Source organism: Phyllostomus hastatus, unplaced genomic scaffold, assembly GCF_019186645.2.
Source record: "Phyllostomus hastatus isolate PE091 unplaced genomic scaffold, TTU_PhHast_1.1 phas_scaffold_78, whole genome shotgun sequence".
Lineage (NCBI taxonomy): Eukaryota > Metazoa > Chordata > Mammalia > Chiroptera > Phyllostomidae > Phyllostomus > Phyllostomus hastatus.
The window spans coordinates 7,104,181-7,130,647 of NW_025334041.1; the positions used below are offsets into that span (position 1 = coordinate 7,104,181).

The 26,467-nt window shown below is 51.3% G+C and overlaps 1 protein-coding gene across 1 annotated transcript in view; it reads right to left on the reverse strand.

The window, feature by feature from the left end:
* The window catches only part of NPSR1 (neuropeptide S receptor 1), a 101,354-nt gene that overhangs the window by 54,125 nt on the left and 20,762 nt on the right, over nucleotides 1-26,467 (reverse strand). Inside the window, exon 2 of the mRNA XM_045828423.1 lies at nucleotides 23,061-23,193. Coding sequence (XP_045684379.1) covers nucleotides 23,061-23,193 — 133 coding nt within the window. The remainder of the gene's footprint in view (nucleotides 1-23,060; nucleotides 23,194-26,467) is intronic.

A 26,467-nucleotide genomic window follows, 5' to 3' on the forward strand; every position in this document is an offset into this window, starting at 1 on the left:
TGCTCCTTTCTAAATGCTAGACTCACTGTTCAGAGTTTAACAAAGAGAGGAGCAAAGGCTCTTCTTTGTCATTTATCCGAAACATCTCTTTTCTGCCCCCAAACCTATCCATCTCTTGCTCTCTAGGACCACCGCGGGCGTTGGCAGTCAGCACCTTTCTCGTGCCTACTTTTCACAAATCGCAGCCTCGCGATTTGTGCATGTAAAGGTAAAGGTGTGCATGCGTACGTGCTGACAGACGCACACGGAGACGCCCCGCAGAGACGTGCCTGCCGGGTGGCCCCCCTGGCTCGCTGGCTGGCTGGCTGACGTACCCCGCACACCACTCACAGAAGCGTGGAGGTGTCCGAGACAGCCTCAGTAAGATTAAAACGCATAAAGTGTCATGGACCTCTAGGGTGGATACCAGAAGGGCCCGAATGCGACCCTAGGGCTTCTGCTGAGGATGAACAAAATGGTCCGAAAGCTGCCCTCGGAATGCCCACCGGGTTATCTGGGCAACGAGCTGCTGGGGACAATGGGTTTCCCCGTGCTGGGAGGTGGGGCCCAGCCCGAACGCAGCTTCCCTGGGTCTCAGGCAGGCAGCTGGCTCTCCTGAACAATGGCTGGGAGCAGCCGGGACCTGAGATGCACAGCCTGGTGCCCCAAGGAGTCCTCCTCTTGTCTCCATCACTTCCTTCCTCCCTGCCACCGATAAGCTTGCCCTATTCCTTAAAGACTAAGAAAGGGCAGCAAGGGGAAGCTGGGTCCCTTCCCCCGAAGATACATTCGTGACCTGTCCCAGCTCCGCCCCACCACGGAGACCGATTAGAGAAACACGTTCTTTTTACTGAACCTTGCTTTGCACATTTCATCAAAAACTGTCTTTTACCCATGGCCAGTGAGGTGAACTTCACCCTGAGCCCGTGACATGGTAAACTTTTAGTGTCTGTCGTGAGTTCTGGAAAGCAAGGATTCAAGGCGTCACTTGTGTTTGGTGTGACAGGGCCGAGCTGCACGCCGTCCTCTGTCTGGGCACTTTGTATTCTCCCGCCGGCGTGTGCTCCCTCCTCTGGCCACAAGGAAAACCTCCGCCGGGACGGGCAGCGTTAGCTCTCGCGCCCTGGCCCTTCCCCACAGCACAGAAAGACCACCTCCTCCCCTGTACGGCTGAAAGGGGCAGCAGGCCCCGCCCACCCCCACCTCCTGCATTTCCCGGTGCTGTGACCGCAGTCCTCCCACTGGGAGCCAGAGAGTTGGCACAACCCTTTGTTTTTTATGTACAGTTCTTTCTTTTGTACATAAGTAATATTCATGGGTGAACAATTAGAAAGTACAAAGCAGCAAGATACCTAGGACCCAGACATACTTTGCAGTGTTTTGTTGAAACCATTTCGGATTTTATTGAATAAAAACAGCGTGACACTCTACCAATTTCTTGAAACCTACTGTCTTAATAGGCCAACATGGTGGTGCATTGTTAATTTCTTTTGCATCTATTTTGTTTGGGGTGACGTCAGATATCAAGAAAATAGCTTTCCTGGTGAATTGCATTTCCTTTTTGCATCTTGCTCAGTTGATCAGCCCCGAAATCCCTCAAACCCTCTGCAGGGTGCCAGTTCAGTGAGGGAGGCCCAGGAAGGCTCCCCGAGGAGGCGACAGGGAGGGGAGACCAGGAGTGCCTTTGGGGGAAGGCTGTTCAGTGGGAGGGACAGCCGGGTGCAGGGGGCTGTGGGCAGTACAGAGGCCGGATGTGGGCAGGCTGGCAGGCGCCTCGGTCTGCGGGAGCCCTCGGGCTTCCGCTCTATCCCACCTCTTACTTTTCCCCCAAGCATTCATTTCAAAGGCACTTTCATGTCTCCTCAAGTCTAATGTGCATTCGATGGGTTTCTGGCCTTTCGTCCTGTTCCCCCCCTATCCGGTGGCGAGCCCATGCAGCCCTGTTTTAAGGGCAGCAGCTGTGTATTTCACTCACTCTTTCTTTTTTACTGTGTGGGTTTATATATACTTCTTTCTATTTTTTATTACTTTTAAGGTTTAAAAATTCAAAAAAAATTTCATTTACAGTTTCCTTCCACTGTTATTTTGTATTAGTTTTGTTCACTGTTTTTCTTTTTGCTAGTTTCTTAAAAAGTATCATGAGTATGTTTCCAGGCACGCTTTAGAATATCTGCTGGTTTCAAAGCGAACAATTCAGCTGGAGTCTTCATTCAGCTGAATTGCATGAAACTAAATTCTGGTTTGGGGGTAATTGAAATCTTTACAATATAGTGAAGATTACAATTGACCACAATTGTAATATGGTAATAGGTAATATGGCAAAAAAGTGCAAATGTTTCTTCTCAACAGAAACATTGAATGGATTTTCAATTGCTATTTTTCTTGTCATTCAGTTAACTTCTGTCATTTTTTTAAAATAAGTCACTACATTTATTTCAAACTGTATTCATATGCATTTGGTATTCTGGCTGCTAATGAAAATGCCATCTTTAGTTTTTATTATATTTGTAACAGGTTATTGCTAGCATACTAAAAAGCTAATTGCCTTTTATGTTTGTTGGTTTTATAATGAGCTATTTTAATAAAAGAGTTTTGGGTTTTCTTTTTAGTCACATCACTTGCAAACTGGTAATTTCACTCATTTTTTTTTCACTTACACCGTTTATTCTGTTGTTTTCTTATTGGATCGCACTTACATTCCTTGGAGAGTTTCCTTTTGAACGACAGAATCTTTGCATGTGCTCATGGATTCTTCTCTCAGAGGTTGGCTTTTTCCCCCCCCCAAAATGCTTTAATATTACAACATGCAGAGAGACAACCCTTCTCTAAAATGGAACACACTTTGGGTCTTGTATTCACGAGGAGGTGGATATTGCGGGACACGAAGCGGCTGAGAGGGAGCAGTCAGGGCGGTCATTCTTTCTTCGCTCCCTCTCCAGCATCAGGTTAAGCTGTCTCCAGGGGTCCGGGCCCTGCCCAGCCTTCAGACAGCGGCCATTCTTGCAGAGCCCGCACCCTGCACCTGGCGGGATCCCTGAGAGAGCAGGGTGGGCTCCGGATGGTTTTACTCAGAGCTGAGAGGGGACTTGGAGGTGGAGGGTGGCTCTTGCACAGGGTAGGCGGCAGGGGCTTGGGCACCCGGCTCCGTTTCCTTGGATCAGAAACCATGGGCATGCTGTGAAATCGAATCTAACTGTCCGTTTCCTCTTGGGAGGCAGAGAAACAAGGTCCTCTCTCCTCTTTCTTAGGACTAGAAATAGCAAGCACAAATGCTTTCTCAACAACGAGAGGCTGTACCGAGGAATGTAAAGATGTGTCATGTTCTCTCTTTGCTTCTTCCTGCAGCTTATCTGGGAACGCCCCGGTCTTCAGGGCTGGGGGAAGAAACCCCGTGTGTGGTGCTCAGGGGTCTCGTGCTCTACAGAGGGGTTTTCCTGGGGGTCTGTCATAAGGCCAGGCTCGGAGCTAGATGATTTCTTTTCTTTTTTTTAAAGATTTTATTTATTTATTTTTAGAGAGGGAAGGGAGGGAGAAAGAGAGAGAGAAACATCAATGTGCGGTTGCTGGGGGGCCCTGGCCTGCAACCCAGGCATGTGCCCTGGGAATTGAACCTGTGATGCTTTGGTTCGCAGCCCGCGCTCAATCCAGTGAGCTATGCCAGCCAGGGTCGCTAGATGATTTCTTTCAGAGATGGTGTCACTGTTGTTCCAATACTCCTGTAGTTCCTGAAAACCCTCAGGTGAGCAGGCAAGAGAGGAGGGGGGATTCTTTCTGCCTGTCCCGTCAACCTGGTCCAAGCCCAGTTATCTTTAGAAACGGAAACAAGAGCTCGAACTCCACCTAGAGCGCTGGGGTCTTTGCAGGGTCTGAGGCACCGCTGCTTCCCTTTCCTTGGCTTCCCCAACCCCCCCAGGTAAGAAGGGGCTCTACAGGCGCACACCCCACTTCCACACGCCTGCCCCCCGCCCAGCCCGGCCTGCCTCCGGCCTGCCTCCTTCAACCCGGCGCAGACGGGGAGGGTGCCGTGGCCCCCGAAACGCCGTCTGGTGCGCTTCTCCCAGAGCTGGAACGTGGACTCGCTCTTCCTTGCAGCTCCCAGTGTGCTGGCTTCTGGGGCTGAGAGCAGAAATTTGACGGGTGTCCCTTCCACGTGCTGCAGAGACGGGTTCTTGCTTTTCTCCCCATGGGCTGGCTTTCCATCCTAACCAGCTGAGTCTGGGAAGAAAACCCCGGTTGTGTTTTTGTTTTGGAAGTCCTTCTCCTTTTTTGTTCCTTTGTGGAGTGGAGTGTGAATCGCTCATCCACGGGAGTGGCCTGGTAATGCACGCGGTCATCACCCTTAGGTGTTTGTCTCCCCCGACCCCACGGACGGATGACACTCGGGGATTTGTGTTTAATTACCGCTGCCCAATGAAAGGGAGGGTTTCGCCGCATGCTATATAGAGGGCTCTCTGTTTTGTACTTTACTGCAATGATAATGATAATTGCTTTCATTTGTTGATTACCTGCTGTAATCCAGACTCTGTGCTAAGTGAGCACTTGGCCTGTACACGCGATCTCAGTAATTTTTGTGTGTCATCCCCACTCAGTAAACGAGGAAACGGAGACCCAGCTAACTGACTTGTCATGCTCACCCTCCTGGTGAGACACAGAGCTGGGATCTGACCCCAGATGCTGTTTCCCTGTTCCCACAGCCGCCGTGTGCATGCTGCCACCGAAGCCTCCGCTCCAAAGAGTCCCGGGGCGTCCAACCGCTTGGCGTCTCTGCGCCACACTGGAAGAGGAAGGGTTGTCTTGGGCCACACATTACATGCATCATGGTACGTAATCACAAAAGCATTTCATAATGTTTTAAGTAAATGCATGATTTTGTGTTGGGCTGCATTCACCGCCATCCTGGGCTGCACGTGGCCCGCTGGCCGCGGGTAGGACACCCCTGGCTCTAAACCACTGTTCTAAACGCAACTGAGAGAAAGCTGCTTGCTTCCTCTCTCTTTCTGAACACACATTATCCACACAAACCTTTTACACTCCATCAGAAGAAAGAAACCTTTCAGATCCTGGGAGGAGGAAACAGATGCCTGGAAGTAAAGGGGTGTGGGCTGTTTGGTAGGGCTGGGTGAGCTTATAGCCAATGACGGACAGAGGCTACCGTAGTGCAGGGGAAAAGCTTATGTAATGTCCCTTCTTTCTCTAGAGGTCCTAGGTTTATTTTCCTGAATCTGTTTCTGTGGCAATATGGCTGTGCTTGTTTAGAGGTTTAACTTTCTGCTGGCTATACAATTTTTCCAGATCTACGTAAAGGACATGATGAAAAGGCAGTTGTCATTAATTACACTTCTGGAGAAACCAGGTAGGAATTCAGATTTGCATGACTTTGAGGACCGAGGTCAAAGTGAAAGTTTAATGGTTCTTTCTGGAAAACAGCCTATTCCTTAAAACAAAACCCTGACTTCTCAGCGTGGGGAGTACATGGGTTTTGGTTCAACCAAATGGGTAAGTTTTCTCTCTCTCTGACATCTGGAGGGACAGGCTGACTTTCTTTGTGTGACATGAAGATAAAACGAGGTGGGTCCACAACAGGGTCTGGCAAACTGGCCGATGTTCAGGTTGTTTTATCGTGACGATCCTTATTATCGCTGTGAGCTGCCCCTGGTGGGAGCTGCTGACAGATGCAGTGAGCAAGAAGCCCCCTGACAAAGAACTTCAGTGAGGTTCCCCGTGGGAATCCCGATGACTCCTCCCACTGCTAACACCCGCGGGAAGCAGGGGACTGCGGGCCGCCTCACTTCGCACCAGTGAGGAACCTGACCCACAACCCCTTCCTCCTTCACGTAGAAGGACACTGTCGAAAAATTCTCGAGTGCGTGGAGTCCTCGGGGAGGAGCTGTCGGTGTGACGGATCTCCACCGTCTGACAGGGGCTCACTCCGCTACACGGCGTTTTGGAGCGGGTCCTGGGGGAAAGGACACCGCGTTCCCAGCGAGCGAAGGTCACAGCGATGATTGCAGGGCAATGGAACGTAGCCCTGCAGTCGTAAGTCACTGGGGTCAAGTGAGAATTTCCTAGAACAGTAGCGGTGCCCCGCTGGGCTGGTCCAGAATTCCCAGGGGTCCCCATTCAGGAGTAAATGAGGCCCTAAGCAGAGAGTGCCCCTAACTGCAAAGCTGCCTCGGGCCGCATTGCCGGGGGACCAACCGCCTGGGCCAGGACTGATGAATTCGCTCTGACTTAACGGGCTCAGAGCTCCTGGAGGGAAACGGTGCTTTCCTCTCCCTCTGGAAACGATGGTTTAAATCACGGTGTGCTTGCAGTCTGGTTGGGAAAGGCCACTGCGAGACAGGTCCAATGGCGGGACACACCTCTGGTCGCAATGGCTTCCTCTCCTCTCCATCTGGCTGGCTCTCCCCTGTAGCTGACAACACAGTGATCGTCCGTGGCTCACTCCCAGGTCGGACCCGCCTCCCGCCTCATCCGTTGCTGTCTTTCGGCTCACTCAGGTCTGCCACCACCGGCTGGGGGCTGCCACCACCCCTCGGCAGATTTGCTTCAACTGTCCTGTCCCTCATGCTGACCCAGCTGTCCTGTCTCTGCCCTTGAAAAGCTAATTATGTTGCAGCTTTGTGTACATCTCTTCCATGTAGCATTCGGGAAACCAAGAAAGTCCAGGTGACAAACCAACACGTGAAACAGAAAACAGCAAGTGTCCCACACTCTCACCATCCACTTAAAGAACCATTAACGTTTAACTATAGGCATTGCCAGACTTTATTTTCTATTTACGTGCACATATATTTTTCCCAAAGTAGAATTATATTGTAAATATTGTGTTTTAACTTGCTTTTTTGTGTGTGATAACATATCACAGCTTATCACGCTTTCATACCATCCTGTTCCTTTACTCACCCTGTCTTTTTGCTGATGACACTTCCTTTTAAAAAAAGATGTTATTTATTTTATTTTTAGAGAAGGGAAGAGAAGGAGAGAAACATCAGTATATTTTTGCCTCTCATGCACCCCTTACTGGGGACCTGACCCACAACCCAGGCATGTGCCCTGACTGGGAATTGAACTGGCGACCCTTTGGTTTGGAGGCCAGCGCTCAACCCACTGAGCCACACTAGGCAGGGCCTGATAACACTTCCTCGTTGTGTCTTTTGACACCTTTGAATGACACAAAATCTTTATTTAAAATATCTTTTTCTGGTCACTGAGTATATATTTTTTCAGAGGTGTCCTTTTCTTCAGAGCCTTCCATATATTGCTTTTTTTTTGGGAGGGGGTGTATAAAGTATGCTTCTATAGTTCCAAATTACTTGACGGCTACCTTATTTCTGTTCAGAAAAGGACTAGGTTTCTTCCCAGATCTGATGATTGGAAGCAGATACGGTCAATGAGGTACTCTACTCCTGTCATCCGTTCGGCAGAGGAGACCAGGGATAAAGATCGTGTCGGGAGGTCTGGTCCGTGTGTGCCCACCACTCCAGGCCACTTCTGAGTCTCTGGTGGGTCTTCATCGCCTTTCACTGCCTGGTTCTTCGGGACTCGGTGATTACAGTTGAGTATATGCCCACACAGTACTCCCCCTCCATGTACCACATACACACAGGTGCACACCTACAACCACACACACTACACACACACACACACATTACACACCCCCACACACCAACCACACACAATTCCCAACAAAACACTGTTCCCAGAGAACTTTCACCCCACACAGTCAGCTCTTTACCGGGGAGGCTGCACGTGCCATGGCGTCCTGGGCCTGCTCCCAGTGCACACCCCGTCCTTTCCCCGGGACGTGGGTTCCTCTCCAGGAAGCGGTGGATGTGGTGGAGAGCCCATCCTCTGCTTGCGCTGCAGCCTGGCGACCTCTAAACACGACCCCTCCTTGTCCGGGGGTCAGATCGGGCCTCAGCGGTGCTGCTGTCTCACGTTTGCAGGCCGTTTTGTCAAAGGAATTCAGGTGTGGCGCGGAGGGCTCCTCGGCTTGGCGTTTCTCAGTGTAACCCCACCTCCTCAGAAGTGGTGTGAGTTCCTCTCCGATTCCGACGTTAGACGGTCTGTCCGTGGTGGTTTTCAATGGTGACAAGAGTTTGCATTTACGTCCGCATATGTTTAAAGTGAGACAATGGGCCAGGTCCCACGGAGGGCTGGGAGCCAGGCACAGCCTTGAACTGGAAGTCCATCTCGGTTTTTCACCCAAGAGAATGGAAACAGTCTGTCTGTGACTGAGGAGCATTTGGCGGCGGCAGTCTGAGAATGCATTCTAAATCCTCATGAGAGAATCAGGTATGAAATACGCGTTCGTTAGGTAAAGTGTCAGCGGTGGGAAAAGCGCCTTTCTCGTTTCCATGCCATTTCTGAATATCATTATCCCGCAGTGCGTAGAGACGGCAAGCCACCATCATCCGGGGACAGCGCGCTACCTGTTTTTTCTCAGGGCAGATCTTTTCTGGGTCACCTGCTGCTCCGGCAGCCCTGAGCAAGGGATCAGGCAGCCATCTGAGTCCATTCTCCTGCTACGGCCTGAGAGAGAAGCCGCTTCCCAGCAAGCTAGGCCAGGCGTCCGCGTCTAAGCGGAGGGCGAGGGAAAGGTGCAGGGGTGGGGCGGCTGCATATGGGGGGCACAGGCGCTCTGAGAGCGTTCACGCCCACGCTGCCCCTCTGCTAAGCGGCCACCCTTTGCATAGACCTCCCGGTGCGACGCGGTTATTCAGTACTGAGTGCTCACACACTATGCCATAGTCACTGCATGCCCCGGGCTCTGGAGAAACTTCCGGAACAAACTCCATCCTCCGCCTCTCTCTGATTCCTGCTGATCCTGGATGCCTTCTCACCGAGTCTGGGAAAAGCACGGGCTTTGAGGTCAAGGAAACTCGGGTTCAAGTGTGTGTCTACTGGTACGTTGTGGAAGCAGCGGACTCATCCGTTGCGTGTATTCCTGGGCTTACCCTCCCCAGACGCCACAGCGGCACTCTTCTTGGGCCAGAGGACCCCAGATCCTTTCAGGGAGTGAGGGAGCCGGCACGGACGTGTCTGATTGGCACTCCAGACGTCCCGTGCGGGGCATCTCCTTGGGAAAAAGCCTTCAGTCCCAGAGCCCACACCTGCGGGAGGCGCACACCGGTGGCCTCCCAGGTGCTGAGGAACGGCCAGGACGTGCTCTGAATCCCAGGACCTGACTGCCCCGCAGAGCCTTTGGTTCCATCTCATCTCGGGGCCTTCCAGTCCAGAGAAGGGGTGGGAGGAAGCTGGGCACCAGCTTCACCCCCAACACGGCTTCGGGGGAAGCGATGCGACCCCATGCGTCCGCTCCCAGTGCCGCAGCTGGACCCCGTTGGGAAAGGAAGACCAGGAAGTGGAATAGAGCGAACTTGAGGCATTGCTTCTGCCACAAGTTCAATGTAAGGGCACACAGAGAGTTCTGGAAGGCTGGCTGACAGTTCCTTGGTACAGCCTGCAAAGACAGGAGGGTTTTCTGACTCAACTGCTTCCACGAGTGGGCTTCTTCACGACCCCCCCTTGGGCTGATGGGCTGTCAGAAAGAGGATCTCTGTGGGAGGAGGTCTTTGCGCAGCCACAGCCCCATTCGCTTCTCCCGAGAGCAAGGCCGGCCTGGGCGGCATGGCCTTTAATTTACGTGCTTGAGCTCCTCGGTTGCACCGAATCAGGCCCTCTGTCGTTACTGCCTTCCGAACAGCCCGGAGTCCGAGACAGTTGCGCCCCTGCTCTGTTCCGAGGCGTCAGTCAGCAGAGGGGAGCCAGCCGCAAAGCCGACCGCCGGCGCCGACAGCCCGGCTCCTCGAGTTGGCTTTCTCTCCCCAGGTGTCCTCAATTAATCACCCTCCAGACACGGGCACACAATGGGACTTGTCATCTGTGCTCCTCGGAGCACACGTCTCCGCTGTGAACTGTGCAGCCTGGGGCTCCTTTTCAGAGATCCCTGAGACGGGAGGTTTGTGACCCGAGTGCAGCTTCTAGTGGGCATGCGTGTGCTCTTATGCTCTTCAAAATAAGAGCACAGAGTCAGCCACTCGGCTCCTGGTCGCCATGGCACGCCTTGAGGCACAGCTGGAGTCACTGGATAGCCCCCGCCCCCCGGCCCATCTAGCCCTGACCCAGCTCTGCTTCACGACTGGGTCTTGGATGGGGACCCCCACGTGGTGAGCCTTGGGGCTCCTATCCCAGGACTTCTAAGAGAAGGCTTCTGTGGGTCTGCCTTCTGTCTGAATCTGCCCTCTGGGGGCCTGTCATCTCTGGGAACTCGGGGAGAGTCCTGTGGGTGCTCTCATGCACGGAGGTCCCTCTAGAGGGTAGCCTTGTGGGTGCTTCGGAAGGGAACCATCAGCTTCTCGTGTTCCAAACCCGTGCTTCTATTCATACCGGGGTTTCCACAGCCACAGCCAGGTCCTGGCACACGGTACCATTCCAGCAGTGGGGCCGCGAGTCCCCCAAGATGCTCCGCCACCCACCGCCGTGTTTCAGGTTATTCACATCCTTGTGTGGTCCCCTCCTCCAGAGTCCTGGCTGGGCTCTGACTCCTGCTTGACGGGTGGAAAGTGGCAGAAGGGATACTTCGTGACTTCTAAACCTGGGCCCCAGACTCCTGGAAGCTTCTGCCCTGTGCTCTTGAAGTCCAGCGGCCACCCTTCAAGGAAGCTCTGAAGAGCCCACGTGAAGGGGAGCCGAGAGCCCTCAGTCCTGGCCAAGCTCCCGGTGGCCAGCCGGCCTCCACACGCCAGCCGTGCTGTTGAAGCCAGTCCCGGCCGCGCCCCAGGGGTCACGGAGCGAAGGAGAGCCGCCTCCCTGGGTCCCACTTGCTTTCCTGATCCTCGGAAACATGAGGGGAGACCCATTGGTGTTTTAAGTCACACGGCCGTCCACGACCAGAAGAGGGACACTTGTTTACATGGACAGTGTTCCCCGGAGGCGTCCAGTGAATCTGTGGGCTGTTTCTTGAGGTCCCTATAGGTGGAGGGACTTGGGGTGAGGCCGAGGACAGAGGGCTGGCTTCCCAGCCAGTGGGGAAACCTTCTGTTTCCCAGGCGCGTGTGCAGCCTCCCCAGTTCCAGCTTTGCTCTGGGAGCCGGTCCCGAGCTCTGGCGCCTGGACCTCCCCGCAGAGATGCGGCAACACAGCCCCGCAACGGGGTGTGTAATCTCCACCCCGTCCTGCAGAGCTTGCTCCCAGCGCCTTCCTGCCCAAGGGTTTGCTCTGTATTCCCAGCAGCTGGAGGTTCCACTTTCTGCCTTTGAGCTCGACCCATCGTCATTATTGTTTTAAATATCTGTTTTTTCTTCTAGAAGTTCTCATGCACAGTGGAGGGGAGGGCGGCGTGCAAAGGGAACTTCCAGAGGCTGCTCCATCTGACTAACTTGAAGTCCCTACTTTCTCTCTAGAATATTTTGGGCCATTCATCCCCCTACATCAGGACACTGTGCTAGCAAAGCCACAGGTGTGCTCACTCCTTGCAAAGAGGCGAGGTCACTCAGAAACATGAAATCATGTTGTAGATGATTAAATTCGCAGGTGTGTCCTATTGATCCACCACAGTGGATGGGACCTTTGGAATTCTGTCGCTGTGGGGACCAGCAATGGCAGCCACTGCTCAGGGGGGACCCTGCCCCTCTGCTTCTCTCCAACCGCCTCTGCAGAGCCGTGTCCCTCGGCTCAGACCCACCCGTAACCCGTCTCCACGGCAGACAACAGCTCACGGGCCCAGACCACCCACATGGGTCTCCCAGGTAGTTCAGAGGGGCTTTTTTTTTCCCCTCTTAGATTTTGATAAAACTGGCGAATGGGAATTCAAGCTGTAACATTCAGCAAGATAACTAACATACTGAAACGTGACCCTCTGACAGATACTAAAATAAGCATGAGGCTCTCAGGGCGAGTGCATGGAGACAAAAAATAATTATGGAGGGAAGGAAACCGGAAACAGACCTCAGATGGTGATGTGAGTCCTCTGATAAATGAACAAACACTCTCTCGTAAGTAATTAAGTTGCTTCCTTACGTCCGCACGCTGCAGTCTGGCTTGCACGCTGGATCACCCCTCTCTGCTCCAAGACCTCAGTGCTGACCCAGTGCCCTAGTCTGTCACAGCCGATTCCCGGTCCTCGGAGGTGTCCTCGGTCTGGCCTCACCCCACGCCCAGAGCAGTGCTTCTTAAGTTCGGGTGCACTTCTGAATCACTGGGCTCTTTATAAATATAAATGTATATGTTGTGTGTGTGATGCCCTCTCACTTACACACAAAGAGATAGAAGGCTGTCATGAACCTGCATGTTAATTACCTCTCCATAGGCCATTATGCCTACCACCCAGCTGGAATAATGGGTTTGAGTCCTGAAAAGACCCCTTTGTCTACAGTGTCAAGGAAGGACGTAAAAACGAAGCAACAACAAAGGAAGCCATGGCAAGGAATGTCGGCGGACAAGTAGATCAGAGCAACTGGAGGGTTTTAGGCGGGGAGCTGTGGCCTCGGACCATTAATCAAATCCGTATTCCTTAAATACGGACATCGCCCTCGGCGCCCAGTGCTCTGGGCCAGGTCAGCTCCCCGTCTGTCTGCCTGGGACACCCACCCGTCCCCGCAGTTCCCTCTCCTCCAGAGCGGCCCTTCTGGTTTCTTCGTGAGAATGTAATTTCGCCGAATTCTAAACCCTCTGAGCTTTCGCCTTTCTGGATTTTTTTCCCCTCATGCCGTCTTCCTGTGGCTCGCGTCAGCTCGACAAACAACTTTAATTTCTCCCTGCTGCAGGGAACTCCCCAGGGGACAGACTGTTCACTGCTCACACTGCTGTCCCTCTTCCCAGCCAGACCTCGCAGGGGACCCCACATCAGTGTCTCCCCACTGAATCTGCTCTGCTCACAGACCAGGGAGGGCTTCTCAACCGTCTGATGTTAGGCCGAACAGCAAGGTCTTTGTCTTGTTGGCTAGAGGCTCCGATTGTTCGTGGCCTTTGAGACATCAGCGTAGGAAGTGCAGAGGGCGGTGGAGTCACACGCGGGGGACTCTGGAAAAGGTCGTTCACGGACGGTGGGTTTCGCCCCCTCCACCCCCTCTGCTTTCTCTCCTCTCCCCGAAGGGGGCCATTGTGTAGTTAGTCTGAGGATCTCGAGGAGAGGGCCCAAAGAACTAGGAATAGTCCTTCCCGTACTAACCTACCAAGCTTGTCAGGTTGGGTCCGAAGTAGCCTATCCAGGTACTCCACACAGCAAGGGGCTGGGATCCAGGGAACTGGAGACTTCAGGCCACTCAGGGAAGCTTCGGCTTGAGTTCACAAAATCAAAAAGCATCTGCATGGCTAGAAAGCTGCCGTGGGTGGCCTCAGCACCTTTTGGTAGCCCCCCCCCCCCAGCTTTTAACTCAAGTATTCATTACACCAGCTCGGCTCCTGTCTTGGGGAACAAGCAGAATCTCAGGGAGTGGGGTGCTCGACCTCAGTCCAAGCCCATCAGTGCGCCTGTGTGTCTTGTTCACGCTGATGAGTTCACACACGAGCATGTGGGTCCAGGCAGGTTGGTGAGGGGCAGGGAGAGGCGGCCAAACCCTGCTGGGAAGCATGCCGTCCCACACCTCTAACAAAGTCTCTAAAAGCCACCGTCTTGCTCCGCGCATGTGGGCGAGAGAGTTCCGGGAGGCATGAGTAGGCACCTGTTTTATAGGTTGAATTGTGACCTCCCCCCAGTTTATTTGTTGAAGTCCTAACTCCCAGTGCCTCCGAGTACGATAGTATCTAGGGGGAGGGCCTTTACTGAACAGCGAAGGTAAAACGGGGACCAATGGGTGGGACCTAATGCATACAACTAGTGTGCTTATAAGTAGAGGAGATTAGGACACAGACTGTCAGATCACAGAGGGAAGACCACGTGAGGACGAAGCGAGATGACTGCCATCTGTAAGCCGAGGACAGGAGCCTCAGAAGGAACCAAAGTTGATGACACTTGACCTGCTCCTTAAACCACCCAGTCTGTGGCGTTTGCCATGCAGCCCCCGCAGACGAATCCAGCGTCATGTCCCCAGGAGGTGGAACAAGGTTAGGGGGTGCCAAACACCACGTCGGAGACAGAGTCCTTGGCGGCATTTTGGAATGGCGAAAGCAAAGCGAGCCAGGGCTTATTTTGCCACTGAACTTTGTGGGGCAAAAGCAAAGCTGCCCCCTTTACTGCTTTACTGGTCGAATGGTAACTTACAACCAAACGCCCCACTGTGCCCTTAGTACGGTAGCTGGAAGCATGCCTGGCCACAGCACGTGCGCGACAGGGTTCATTGGCTGGCTAAAGGGGTGGCCGAACGAACGGATAGCCATGGTGGAGTTAGAGTGCGTTGTTGGCCTGGGAAGCCTGGCAGGGCGGCAGGCCCCAGGGCACTGAGGCCGCCTCCTCACTACACGGTGGGCCACACGCCTGCAATGTGGGCCGCAAGCCAGACACCACCATGGCTTTAGGACACACCTAATTCCCAGAGGTGACAGGCATCCGTGGGAGCAACAGTTTTTTAATTAGCCGACATCTGAAGATGTACAATGTCCCCTCAACGTTTATGACTGGAAATGTCTAATTAGAGACACGGGACTGTTAGGACCAGATCACTTCTGGCCCCTTAAGAACATCCAGGGACCTCGGACACACCCCATTTTAGAGATGAGAGAACAAAGGCTTCATGAAGCCGCAGGCCTTGTCCAGGTCACCCGGCTGCTAATGGTGCGGCGAAGGCAGGGAAGGACAGAAAACCCAATTTCTCTGAAAGAGAAAAAGCTTCCCTGGGAGAAGAGTTCACTCCTTTCCATTCCATCGTTCCCACAGTGACAGGATAATACCTCCCTTCCCTGCGTGAGAACTGTGCGTTGCCCGTGTGAACACACACCATCTCTCTGCGGAGCCGGGAACAAGGGTGCATTGTGCAGCCGCCGTAGGAACCGTCTAAATGGAAGGCCTGGGCATGGACTCGGGAATCAGGCGGTGTCCGGTGGGACAAACCAGTCAGGTGGTAGACAGCTTTTGTAGCATTTTGAGTAAGTAGAAGAGAACACACACATATCAGAAAAAATATATAGACTCAAAAAGTCCTCGTTAGCTCAGGAAATATGCTTAAATGTTAAGCAGTGTGTGTTGTGTTCTTTTCACACTCTACGGGGGGGGGGGGAAGGTGGAAGGTGAGAACGAGGCGTTAGGCAGTTGTCAAAAGGGAAACACTGAGGAGCTGACAGAACGGAAAAGGTGCCAGATGACACCCGGAATGAATGAATGTACTGAAATGGTCACAGGAAAAGCAACTTTAAAGATACTTTAAAATGGACAAAAGTAGGGTTAATACTGCTAATAATAATGGAATCAAAAACAAATAAATGATTAGGAAAAGCTTAAATAATCCTTCCAAACATAGAACAATAGAACCAAAATATTTGAATGATGACTGAGAAACACCATCGTTACTGACGTGTGACGTGTTCCCAAACACGAGGTGGGAACAAATGGAGGAAAATAAATGTTCAGACAGAAATGGAAGAAGCCAAGACACCACGTCAATCTGCAGATCCAAAGAGCTTACTCGGCAAATAGCAGAACTGAATGAACAGATCAGTAAAGAGATACAGCAACGTAAAAGTGTAAACCTTCAAAGAAAAAACATCTAGAAAAGAAAAGACAAAATCTGATGACTTGTAAGGAAAGAAATCCCAGGCCGACTTTAGACTTCCCCTTTGTCACGCCAGCTGCCAGGGGTGTGGACAGCGACACCTCTGGAGGTTAGAGCTGTGAATTCAACACACCTGCGCGTGTGCCATCAACTCCTATTCGACAAGAGACCCTAGAACACTAGACGGAGAAAAGGAGTCTGTTCAATAAATGGTGCTGCAGAAGAATGAAACTGGACCCCTATTTTACATTGCTCACGAAAATTAACTCCAAATGTATCAAAGACCAACGTGAGACTTGAAAGCGTCAAGTCCCTAGAAGAATGCAGAGCGGAACATCTCCTTGCCATGGGTCCTGCCAGTGGTTTTATGGCACTGACACCCGGGACCCAAACAACAAAAACAAAAAATCAGCAAGTGGGACCGAATGTAACTAAACATTTCTGTGCGGCCAAAGAAATGATCAGCAAAGTGAAAAGGCAACCTAGGAAACAGAAGAAAATATCTATAAACCTTCCATTCGATAAGGGATTGATATCCAAAATACATGAAAAATTCATACAACTCAACAGCCAAAAGGAGAAAGAATCCACTTAAACTGTCACAGGACCGGAAGAGACCTTTTTCCAAAGAAGGGATTCAAATGGCCGGCAGGAGCGTGACAAGGTGTTGGAGGTCACCCACACCAGAGAAATGCGCATCACGAGATCCCCCGCACGTGTGAGAGAAAGACTGTGGACGGAAAGACATGCGTTAGTCTCGTTAGCAAGTGTTAGTCGGGATTCGGAGAAAGGGGAAGCCTCACACGTTATTGGTGGCGGTGCAAAGTGGTGCGGTCATGATGGACAAACAGTGCGCAGGTTCCTCAAAAGACTAAAAATGGAATGACCGTAGGATCCAAATCTTCACACTTCAGTAGGTATCTGAAGAAATGAAGTCTTTGTCTCAGGGGACATCTGTGCCCTGCCCCCCGCCCCCAGGTAATGGCAGCATGGTATGCAGTAGCCGAGACATGAAGACAACCTAAGTGTCCATCAGTGGATGAGTGGGTAAAGAATATCGAGTATATAGATGCAATGGAATATTATTCAGTCATGAAAAAGGGAGCTTCTCCCATCTATGACGGCACAGAGAAACCTTGAGTACAGTTTACTAAGTGTATACTGTACTTGTCAGACAAGTACTGTGTGATTTCACTTGTGCGTGGAATGTATTTAAAAAAAAACACCCCAGAGTCACAGAAACAGAGAACAGACGGGTGGTCGCCAGAGGCAGGGTTCGGGGAAATGGACAAGGCGGGTCAGAAGGCACAAACTTCTAGTCATAACATGGGTAAGTTCAGAGGCTCTCAAGTGGGACACGGTGATTACGGTAAACAGTCCTGGGCTGTGTATTTGAAAGTTGTGCACAGAGAAGTTTTCAAAAGTTCTTAACCCACACACGTAAATTGCAACTATGTGAGAGGGTGGATACTAAGGAAGATCATTACGGTAACCATTTTGCAATATCTACATCTCGCTCTGGACACCTTAAGCTTACCCACGTTCTGTGTCAAGTTTATCGCAATAAAGGTGAAAAATGTAAAAATCAGAAAATGGAAGAGCAGAGTTAAAATAAATAGAAGAATTAAGTGTGCAATTCCCAACCCCAGGGGGGGAAGGGGACTGAAATCACCGCACAGCAGTGGCCTTGAACCCCATGCGTGGTCTGGAACACCTCGGCACGCCTGGTCTCACCTCCGTGCTGAACCTCTCCATTTTCTGTTTTCAGATGATTAACAGGAGGGTTTGCGGGTGAAGCATTCCTTAGTTCATTAGTAAATTGCTCTACAGAAAATGCTTTGAGGCAGAGCTAATTTCTTTTACTAATAGAAGATTGGGCCCTCTCAGAAAAAAAAGGATGTGATTTGGCTGTGTGCCAAAAATGTTTTCCGTTCTTCCTTTGTCGAATGTTCAGTGGGCGTTCTCATTAACTCCCCTTCTTTGCTGCGTTTGAGTAAAGCAGACAAGTCTGTCTCAAAGATGATAAATGGCTAATACATTTAATTGGCACTTTAGCTCATAAAAATATAAACAGTCATTACATTCATCCAGAAAACGGTTAGAATCGAAAGTGCTAAAATTGCAGCATGTGCAGAAATCACAACTTCAGGATCTTCTGGTTTCCCCCTATTCTCCAGAGTAATCCCGCAGCTAGGATCCCTCGTGGGTCAAGAAAAGAATCGGTTAAGATGTCTCCCTCTGCACGCGTCAGAAATGCGGGGGAGAGGAAGGCGAGTTAAAACAGGTGCACAGCTGACACGCTTCCTCCGTCCGAACATCCCGGTCAGTGGGGGGGTTCTTTGTTTTCTCAAATACATGAGCACTGCTCTGAGCCAAAAAGAGACAAATTAGGTTTGGATTCTTCTCTGCCATGCCAGCTACCGTGGAAGAAAATGCTCCTTTCAGACTAAGCAAATGATACCTGAGGATGTGTGTATCATTAATGGTAAGCAGAAAGAATTGCCTCAAGAAGCTACTTAGGGTCCTACAGCTACTGCAAGCCAAGGGGGTTTTTGGGGGGGGCGGGGGAGGTTTTCAAACACAATTCCCAGTGTGGCTCTCTGTGGGTGGACTCTAGAGCTTTTGTTTATGACATTTTCCATCATCTTTGAGTCCAGGGCAACCCAAAGGGACCTTGGCCAATTCGAAGGCCACAAATGTGCCTTTCTTTGAGGCAGTTAGCCCACTTCTATAAACTTCCCTAAGTAATAAATCATGCTCACAAGATTTCACTGTGAGACGACGATTCATTGGGGATTTGTTTAGAACGGCCAAAATACTTCTTGGAAAAATACAAACAGCCAACAAGAGTTTACCTACATAGCGGGGTGGCCATCTGGTGGGCTGCCCCAGGGTTTGCGAGATAAGAGGCCAGGAGAAGGGAGAGTGTGGCCCCCTGGAGGAACACGCCCAGGGCTGGGGACTGGGCAGTCGAACTCCTTCGTCTGCACTTCTTCCTCAGCGGACGTGTTGGAAGACACTCAGCGCCAGGGACTGCCCCTTCCCTCTCTTGTCTCCTTCCGCCCCAGGAAAAGCAACCGGATTTTATCGTGGCCAAAGGACCCAGGTGAACAACACACACACACACACACACACACAAGCAAACAAACAGCTTTTTTTTTTTTTTTCAGTTAGAAATGGCAAATGAAATACAAGCAAAAACTGATGGTTGGAGTTGTAGGGATGCCAGCGGAGAGGGGGTCGGAGAGCTGGCATGGCCCCCTTCTGTCCTTCCTCCTCTCTTCCTCCCTGTGGACTAGAACTTGGCCGTGACGGCAGGAGTTACAGCAGCCTCCCGGACCAGGATGAGCTGACCCGAGGAGGAGAACGTTAGCAGGGACACGCTGCATCTTCATGTGAGAACAGCTCAGTCACGCTGAGTTGAAGCCGGCAGCCTCTGTTCTAACGTGGCCCTCACGGGGCCCAGGTCCTGCCAGAGTCTTATCCCCCACGGGGGGAAGCCCAGTCCATGCCCTCCTGATGGGAGGGCTTCAGTGATGAGCAGATGCGAGTGGGAACTGATTTCACGGTTCTCCTTCCTTTCAGTGATCATCTGCAGGTCGTGAAGACTCCAGGTGACCCGGGGTGGCTTTCAGAGCGTTAGAAAAGATTTCCTTTCTGTTTTTGTTTTCACCGTTATTGGTCCTGAGGCGTCTATGGGTGCGAGGTTTAAAAATTCATCATAAAAGAAATTGGCGAAGAAAGTCCTAACACATCAACTTTTTAAAAGAGAATGAATTTTGAAACTTTGTCCAACAAGTGACTCATCTAAACCATGGTCAGTGTGGAGTTCTTCACCTCCCTACCCCCAAACCTTAATGCTCTACCCACCTATGGAAGGTGGGGTTCAGACTGGGGGAGCAGGCTGGTATTTTACAATGGGACAAAGGTCAGGGTGAGGGTTAGGGGTTACAGTTAGGGTTAGGCTCTCCCGCCTAACCCCGGTGAGGCTGCTCCTCCCCACTTTCCTCCCATTTAACTAGAGAAACTGAGGAAGCTGCTTTTGAACCAGACTTGAATGAAGGTGACAGCGAAAGTAAAGTATCTGTAAAAGAAGAGGAAACTCAGAAAAATATGCAAGGAGCTGAACAGTAAAGTGGCAGACAAACCAAAGAGACGGCACGCAGCAGCAGTTGGCCGGGCAGGCCGAGCAGGCCCAGAGCCCAGGCGGCCCTCGCGCTGGTCCGGGCCGAGGTCACGGCCTCCCAGTCGGAGGAGCGATCGCAGCCCCTGGAACGCCGCGGCAGCAGCACCAGCTCTGCAGGAAGTCGGGCAGCGAGAGGCAAAAGCACAAGACGCATAAACAACAGCGGGAGCGCGCGGGCCCTGCAGCGGAGTTGGAGAAAGGCCACAAACAAACAACAAACCAAGAAAATGTCAAAAAGCAAAGATAAAGGAGGAGGCATTTGAGACTGTAACCTTTCCTCCATAGGGAGGTGGTGTGTTTTATGCACCGACTTTTATTGAAACAAACAACACAAAGGCCGCACATTGTAAGCCCATGATTTGGTGAATTAGCACAAGGGGAACAAACACGCCCCTGGAGCTGCGGTCAAGGTCACTCTGTGCTCTGCAGGCCCTCCGGCCTCCGTTCGTGCTCCCCCAGAGCACATGCTAAGACAAAGCTTGTCTTTCCACGAAGAGACACTTCCAGGAGAGGGAAAGCAGTGAGGGAAGACGGGACACAAGGCAGGAGCAAGGCAGATCGAGACGATTCTGGTGGTAGCTGAGCGTTTTGAAAACATATCATTTTTAATGTTAAGATCTTTGTTTTTTTCTGTGGTGCCATCTCCTTTTGCTGCCTGAAACATTTGGTAAAGTCTTCCAAACAGAGGAAGTCGTGTATCTGTGGATGATTTTCAAGACAAGGGAGCTGAGCGCCTCATAGAATAAAATAAAAACCGAGAGCCAGACTAACTGGAGAAGGCAAGATTCCCGTGAGACAGAGCAAGAGCTCAGTGGAGTGAGGAAGCAAGAACTAGGTATGAGGAGGAGGACTATGTGCCCGGAAAATTGGAAGAGTCTTGGGGGAAGCATTAACATGGGATAGGGAACTCAAATCTAATGCATATAAATCTCAAAGAATAGTAAGTATCCTTCAGTGGTATCTGAGTCACCCTTACAGACGTCCTTAAGACTCAGGTATTACTCTCTGCCCTCTTACTAAAAGATCTGAGATCGCGGGGAACTGTGTTGGAGGAAGTGTTGCTATTCTAAATAAGAAGTTAGCTCCATCTTAGACCCATCTCGAAGCTTACCGCTGAGAGAATTCTTCACTTGAAATACTCCTGCTCTGACACCTTGAGTTTTTCCAAGAGGGAATTAACAAATGTATAAATGCCAGACTCTTTAGAACATTCATGCGACAGTAAGTCCCGGTTCATACTGTACACAATGGATTTGAGTAGCACACACAACTTTTCTCTTTGACAATAGATGGTGACATTTCAATTATTCATTTATTAATTTTGACAGCACTTTAAATTCCGAGCTGATATCTTTGCCACCTGTAGGTCGTTACGCTTTCAGATAATACACGGCTCGAAGACCATTGGTTACAACATGGTCATCGAAGAACTATAATGAAAGTAAGTTATTACATCTTCATCCAGGAATTTTGCATCTCACTCAGTATTTGCTGGACATCTCTCTCTCTCTTTTTAAAGATTTTATTTATTTACTTTTAGGCTAAGGGAAGGGAGGGAGAAAGAGAGGGAGAGAAACATCATTGTGTGGTTGCCTCTCACGTGCCCTCCACCAGGGACCTGACCTGACCGCAACCCAGGCAGGTGCCCTGACTGGGAATCCAACCAGCGATCCTTTGGTTTGCAGGCCAGCACTCAAACCACGGAGCTACACTAGGCAGGGCTGGGCATTTTTAATTACTCTTTACATAGTTTCTCTCTCTCTTTTTGGTAAAGATTTTATTTATTCATTTTGAGAGAGAGAGAAGGAGAGCAACAGAGAAAGGGAGGGGGAGAGAGGGAGAGAGAGGTTGGTGCGAGAGAGAAATCACAATTGAATCAGTTGCTGCTCGTACACGCCCCAACTGGGGACCAAGCATACAACCCAGGCATGTGCCCTGACCAGGAATCTAACCCACAGCCCTTTGCTTTGTGGGACGATGCCCAACCAACTGAGCCACACTGGTCAGGGCATTGCCCTTTACTCTTAAAACCCTAGGAAGGAAACGGGGCTCCTGTTTGCAGGACAGATTGAAGGAGTTTTCTGCCGTCACGAGTCCCACCTCTGTGGCTCGGGCTCCTCATCGCCATACTGGTAAACAGCGCCCCTGCTTCCCACGCTGGTCGCGGCAGCCCAGCACGGGCGGGGGGTCGCCACTCTCTGTTAGAGAGGGGGCATTTTCAGGTGACCAATGAGGCACGGCGACAGCTCTCGTATGTGACAGTGGTGTGTTCTGCATAGGATGTGGCTCAAGACTAAGTTCTCCAAAAGTCGCCACAGCCGTTACTGCCAAGTGGCACAACCCGATAAGTTTGAAATGCACCGAACAGCCCTTTCTGAGCGTCATTTACCATTGCTTCTTGTTAGCCCTTCATGCTTAGGTTTATTATTATTATTATTATTTGCATTTGCCTTACAGTCTGATTCAAATTAAACCCATAGGACAGCCATCTTGTTCCGAGAGCTCAGGATACAAGCCCGTCTTGGCCTGGACCCCCTGGGAGTCCCATCTGCCCATTCCCTTCTCTGGCCTGGGGAATCGGACTCTCTCCTTGGTTTCATTTCCCTACCCTTTTGAACTGGACCCATCTCTGTGGGTGTCTTTTTTCCATAGGTCATTTTTTAAAATTTGAGAATGTGATGCTATTGCCCCTCTGGGTGTGATGCGTTCACACTCAACTCTACTGGCCATTCCCCAAAGCCACATTTAAGCATCTGATCCTGGGATGATCTTAGGTCCTCAGACCACGCCCAGCTTGTGGCGCTGCATGCCCCTTACATTTCAAAAGCAATACCCACAGATACAAATCTGCAAAGTGCCAGAGACTTCACATTTGTTATCGATTAGAAATAATTCTGGCCTCTTCTTTAAGTTCACAATATGGTGTGATATGGTAATATCGCCTTAGTGAACTATGGAGGCTGCTGTGTACAGGGAGAGTGGAACCTTCTAGAACTCTTTCGTAGCACTGATAATGGTATTTTCAGCTCTGCTGTATAGTGAGTTATTTTTATAATTGTAATGTGTTAAATGCGTCGGAAGAAACATTCAAATATGGGTTCTATATCCCTAAGAAATGACTCCCCAATTTACTGATACCTTTCAGATGGATAGCCTAGCGTTTCTACTGGTAAAATATTTGCAAGTGAGAAGCCTCAGGAACTGTGTGCCCCCCTTGCTCCTCCCCCACCCACACCGCTGCCTACCTGTGATGGCCAGCTGGGTCACAAAGAAGGTCATCCTTGACTTCCTCTTCCTCCTCCGCGTGGAGAGCAGCACGAGGGAGTTTCCCACGACGGTGAACACGAAGAGGACCCACAGCGTTATCAGCTGCTCGGTCTGCGGAGAACAAGCACACAGACCAGCCCGCCGTGAGGACCAGGGCACTTAGCAGGATGCGAGGCTCGGGCGCTGGTGCTGGAGCGTGTCTTTCTTCTTGTCTCGGGAGCCTGTCCCCCCACCCCGCCCCGTCAAAGCTCTGCTCTCGAGAGACCAAAGACTCGTGGTCCTTATTTACATTGCTAACAGTGGGAGTCGATGCAATCTTGAACAAAAGGCTATCTGGAAACATATGTCAAGAGACCCCATAGAGTATATATTCTTTGGCCAAGCAATTTCAAGTCTACGTGAAAGAATTCGGGGTTTGTGACAAAGAATGCTACCATTGCAAAGGTGTGCGTGTTTATTGTTAGAAGAATTGGAAACTGTTTAAAGATAACAGGATAGTTAAGTAAACCAAGCACTTCAATTCAACGAACAATGATGTGGCTATTCACCATGGCAGCCATGAAGATTATGTAGCAACATTAGAAATGCTCATCATGAGAAGTGAAAAAACGTGATAAAGTTATATATTGGGTATGATTGCAACCGCAGAACTGTACCTGTAGGAGAAAGATGGAAGTGTGCTAGATAGAATGCTAGCGTGGTTACTTTAGGGTAGTGTAGTCATGGCTTATCTCACTCTTTTTCCTTTGACAGAATTTTATAATATAGTAATATTAAAGTTCTCGTAAATAATATGTAATTAGTAAAAATGGGGGAGGGGAAGGAAAGAAGGCATCCTATCCTACTCATTTAAAATGCCAAGTCCTTCATACAGAGTTTGCCATGGTTCCTTCACATGGAGCTTTCCCCCTGTTTAAAGCCCGCAGCCCGGCATCAGCAGAGGCCCCGGGCGCTGGGACGGGCTGGGCCCAGGGCTGGGCTGGGGGCGAGGGGATGCACAGGCAAGCCCAGAATCAAAAGCCAAGAGACAGCAGCCCAGCAGGTGTGGGCAGAGTCCTGGTAAGAGCGCCAGAGCACAAGACCAGCCTGAGCGCTAATCTCTTTGCAGGGGGTGAGGAGGGAGCCTGGGGGAGCCCCTGGTCAGGTGAAAGGCGGGTGTCGGCTGGGCCAGGCCTGGGCGCCCAGCTGTTCGGTCGAGCAGCAGCGGAAGAAGGTGCCGCGCCCTGAGGAACATCGACAACCCCCTGCCTTTCCACAAAGCCCATTGCCTTCCGTTGTAGGGATTAGCTTCATCCCAAGGGCTGAAAATCTTAAGAACAGTAGCTGAGGCATCCCAGACAAGAAGGAATTTTTCTCCAGGAGTTCCTTGAGAAACACAGAAATCTTGCCTGGGGTTCCAGCCTGCTGCTTCTTTCATGGATGTCAGCCTTGCCAGCCCCGTGGTTCCTGGGAGCAAATTCCATAACACAAGCCTCTCCCCTGCTGGAGAACCCTGACGATGCACTCCCCGGGTGAGTGAGCCGTCGCCGCGGCACTTCTTCTTACACTGAATTAATTTTAACGTAAGCAAAGGCCCCTGAATACATTTTTCTTTAAAAGCCATGGCGGTTCAGACAAAGCTCAAATCTCCCTTGGCCACCAACTCTCCATCTCAGCCACTCCCCTCTCCCCCCGCCCCGCCAAGGGAAACAACATTTTGATTGGACCGCGTTCCCCCCAGCCCTTTGAAAGACACTTTGTAAGCCCGCACGTGCGCGCAAGTATTTCTGTGCGTGTGGGTATCCTTTCGGTATTTACTCTACAAATTGTATGACTTGCTTTTTTCAGTCAGGTGGAAGGATGGCTAAATGAAGGGTGATACTTTCACGCAAGGAAGTAAAAGATTTCAATTAAAAGAAATGGATTAAATTTACTGAAACAAAACGCTGTGTCGAAGATGTAGGGAGGCAGATGGGCTGGGTTGGGGGGACGGGAGCCAGGAGCCGATAAGCGTAATAATCGTGCCGAGCCAGCTGTGGTCCCCCGGCCCCCAGTTCTCGAGTTCTCCCCGAGGGGGACACCAGTGGGGGGAGGGGCATGGGTGGGTGGCCAGGTGGAAACCCCAGCCTGCTCTGCCACATTCCAGAGCTGGGGGCAGGCTCTGGAAATCGCTTCCCCAGCCCTCTGCTTTCCGGGAATTCAGGCTGGAGCTGGCAGCTGGTTCTCCAGCTCACATTTACAGATGGGTTCCTGAGGTCCCGGGTGCAGTCAGGGCCTGGGGGCTGCAGGATGGCGCAAGTCAAGGGGGCTGGCGTTGTGGGGGTGCTGGGGGGCATGGGGCGTGCACACCTGGACAGGGAGCGACACAGGTGACGACCTCTACTACTCTGAAGGGCACAGGCGGCAGGTTCCTGATGCCCAGCCTGCGTGCGTCATGTCCTCTCCCACTGGGAGGGCAGTGCCTGTGCTCAGTGCCAGGCCACATGCTTTGTCTCTGGCCCTTTTCTGACCAGAGGGGTGCCATTCTGCAGCTGGATGATTTCTGTAGCGGTCTAGGTCTGGGTGGCGCAGGGAAAGCATCAGGTGCGGGAGGTACGCAGGAGGGAAAGGGCTGTTCTGAATGGAGGGAGGGGTGGAGTCTGGTGAGAGAACTCTCTCCTCGGAGACAGAGGGAGGGACAGCGGTGCTGCTAGTAGCAGGTGCAGCAGAGGCGATGTTGGATGTACTGGACTGAGGGTCCCCACTCCGTAGCTGGTGGGTAGGTGGTGGGATATGAATCAATCAGTGGTTTAAACTTGGAGGATCTACCTTTTAAAGCTGATGAGCAACTTGGGGGCCAAAGTGTGAAACCAGGTGGTGCGGAAGTCCCCATCAGCGGAGGTCTCACTGCCACTCTGATGCTGACGGAGGACAGAGCTAAGGGTCAGGGCGGGAGGCAGCCTCTCTGTCTCCACTATGGTCCTGGCAGTTTGCTCTCAGGGAAGCACACGGTGTCCGGGGTGTCTGTGGTTCAGCACGAGACCAAGGCCCGACAGCGTGGCAGGCTTGGGCATGCAAAATCCCGCTGAAAATGAGAGATTTCCCAAGTTTCTCACCTGTTTCTTTCAGTGAACCTATTTCACGGGAAGAAGGATTTCAATGCTTTAAATTATTATTTTTTTTTCAAATTATAGAACACTGTATCACATCCACAGATTTTCTCGGCCCAGGTATTGCTGGGGGAGTGGTGGATTCCAGTACTCGACCAGGACTAAGTCGATCTCTGCAGAAGTCCTTCGGCCTTGGAGGAAGAAGGAACGGAAGGAAGGGTCAGGATGCCAAAGACGCTCCTTTTCCAGACCAGAACTCCAGACCTCTGCAGCAAGCGGGGAGGGAGCGGCGTCTGGGAGCAGACAAGGAAGGGGGT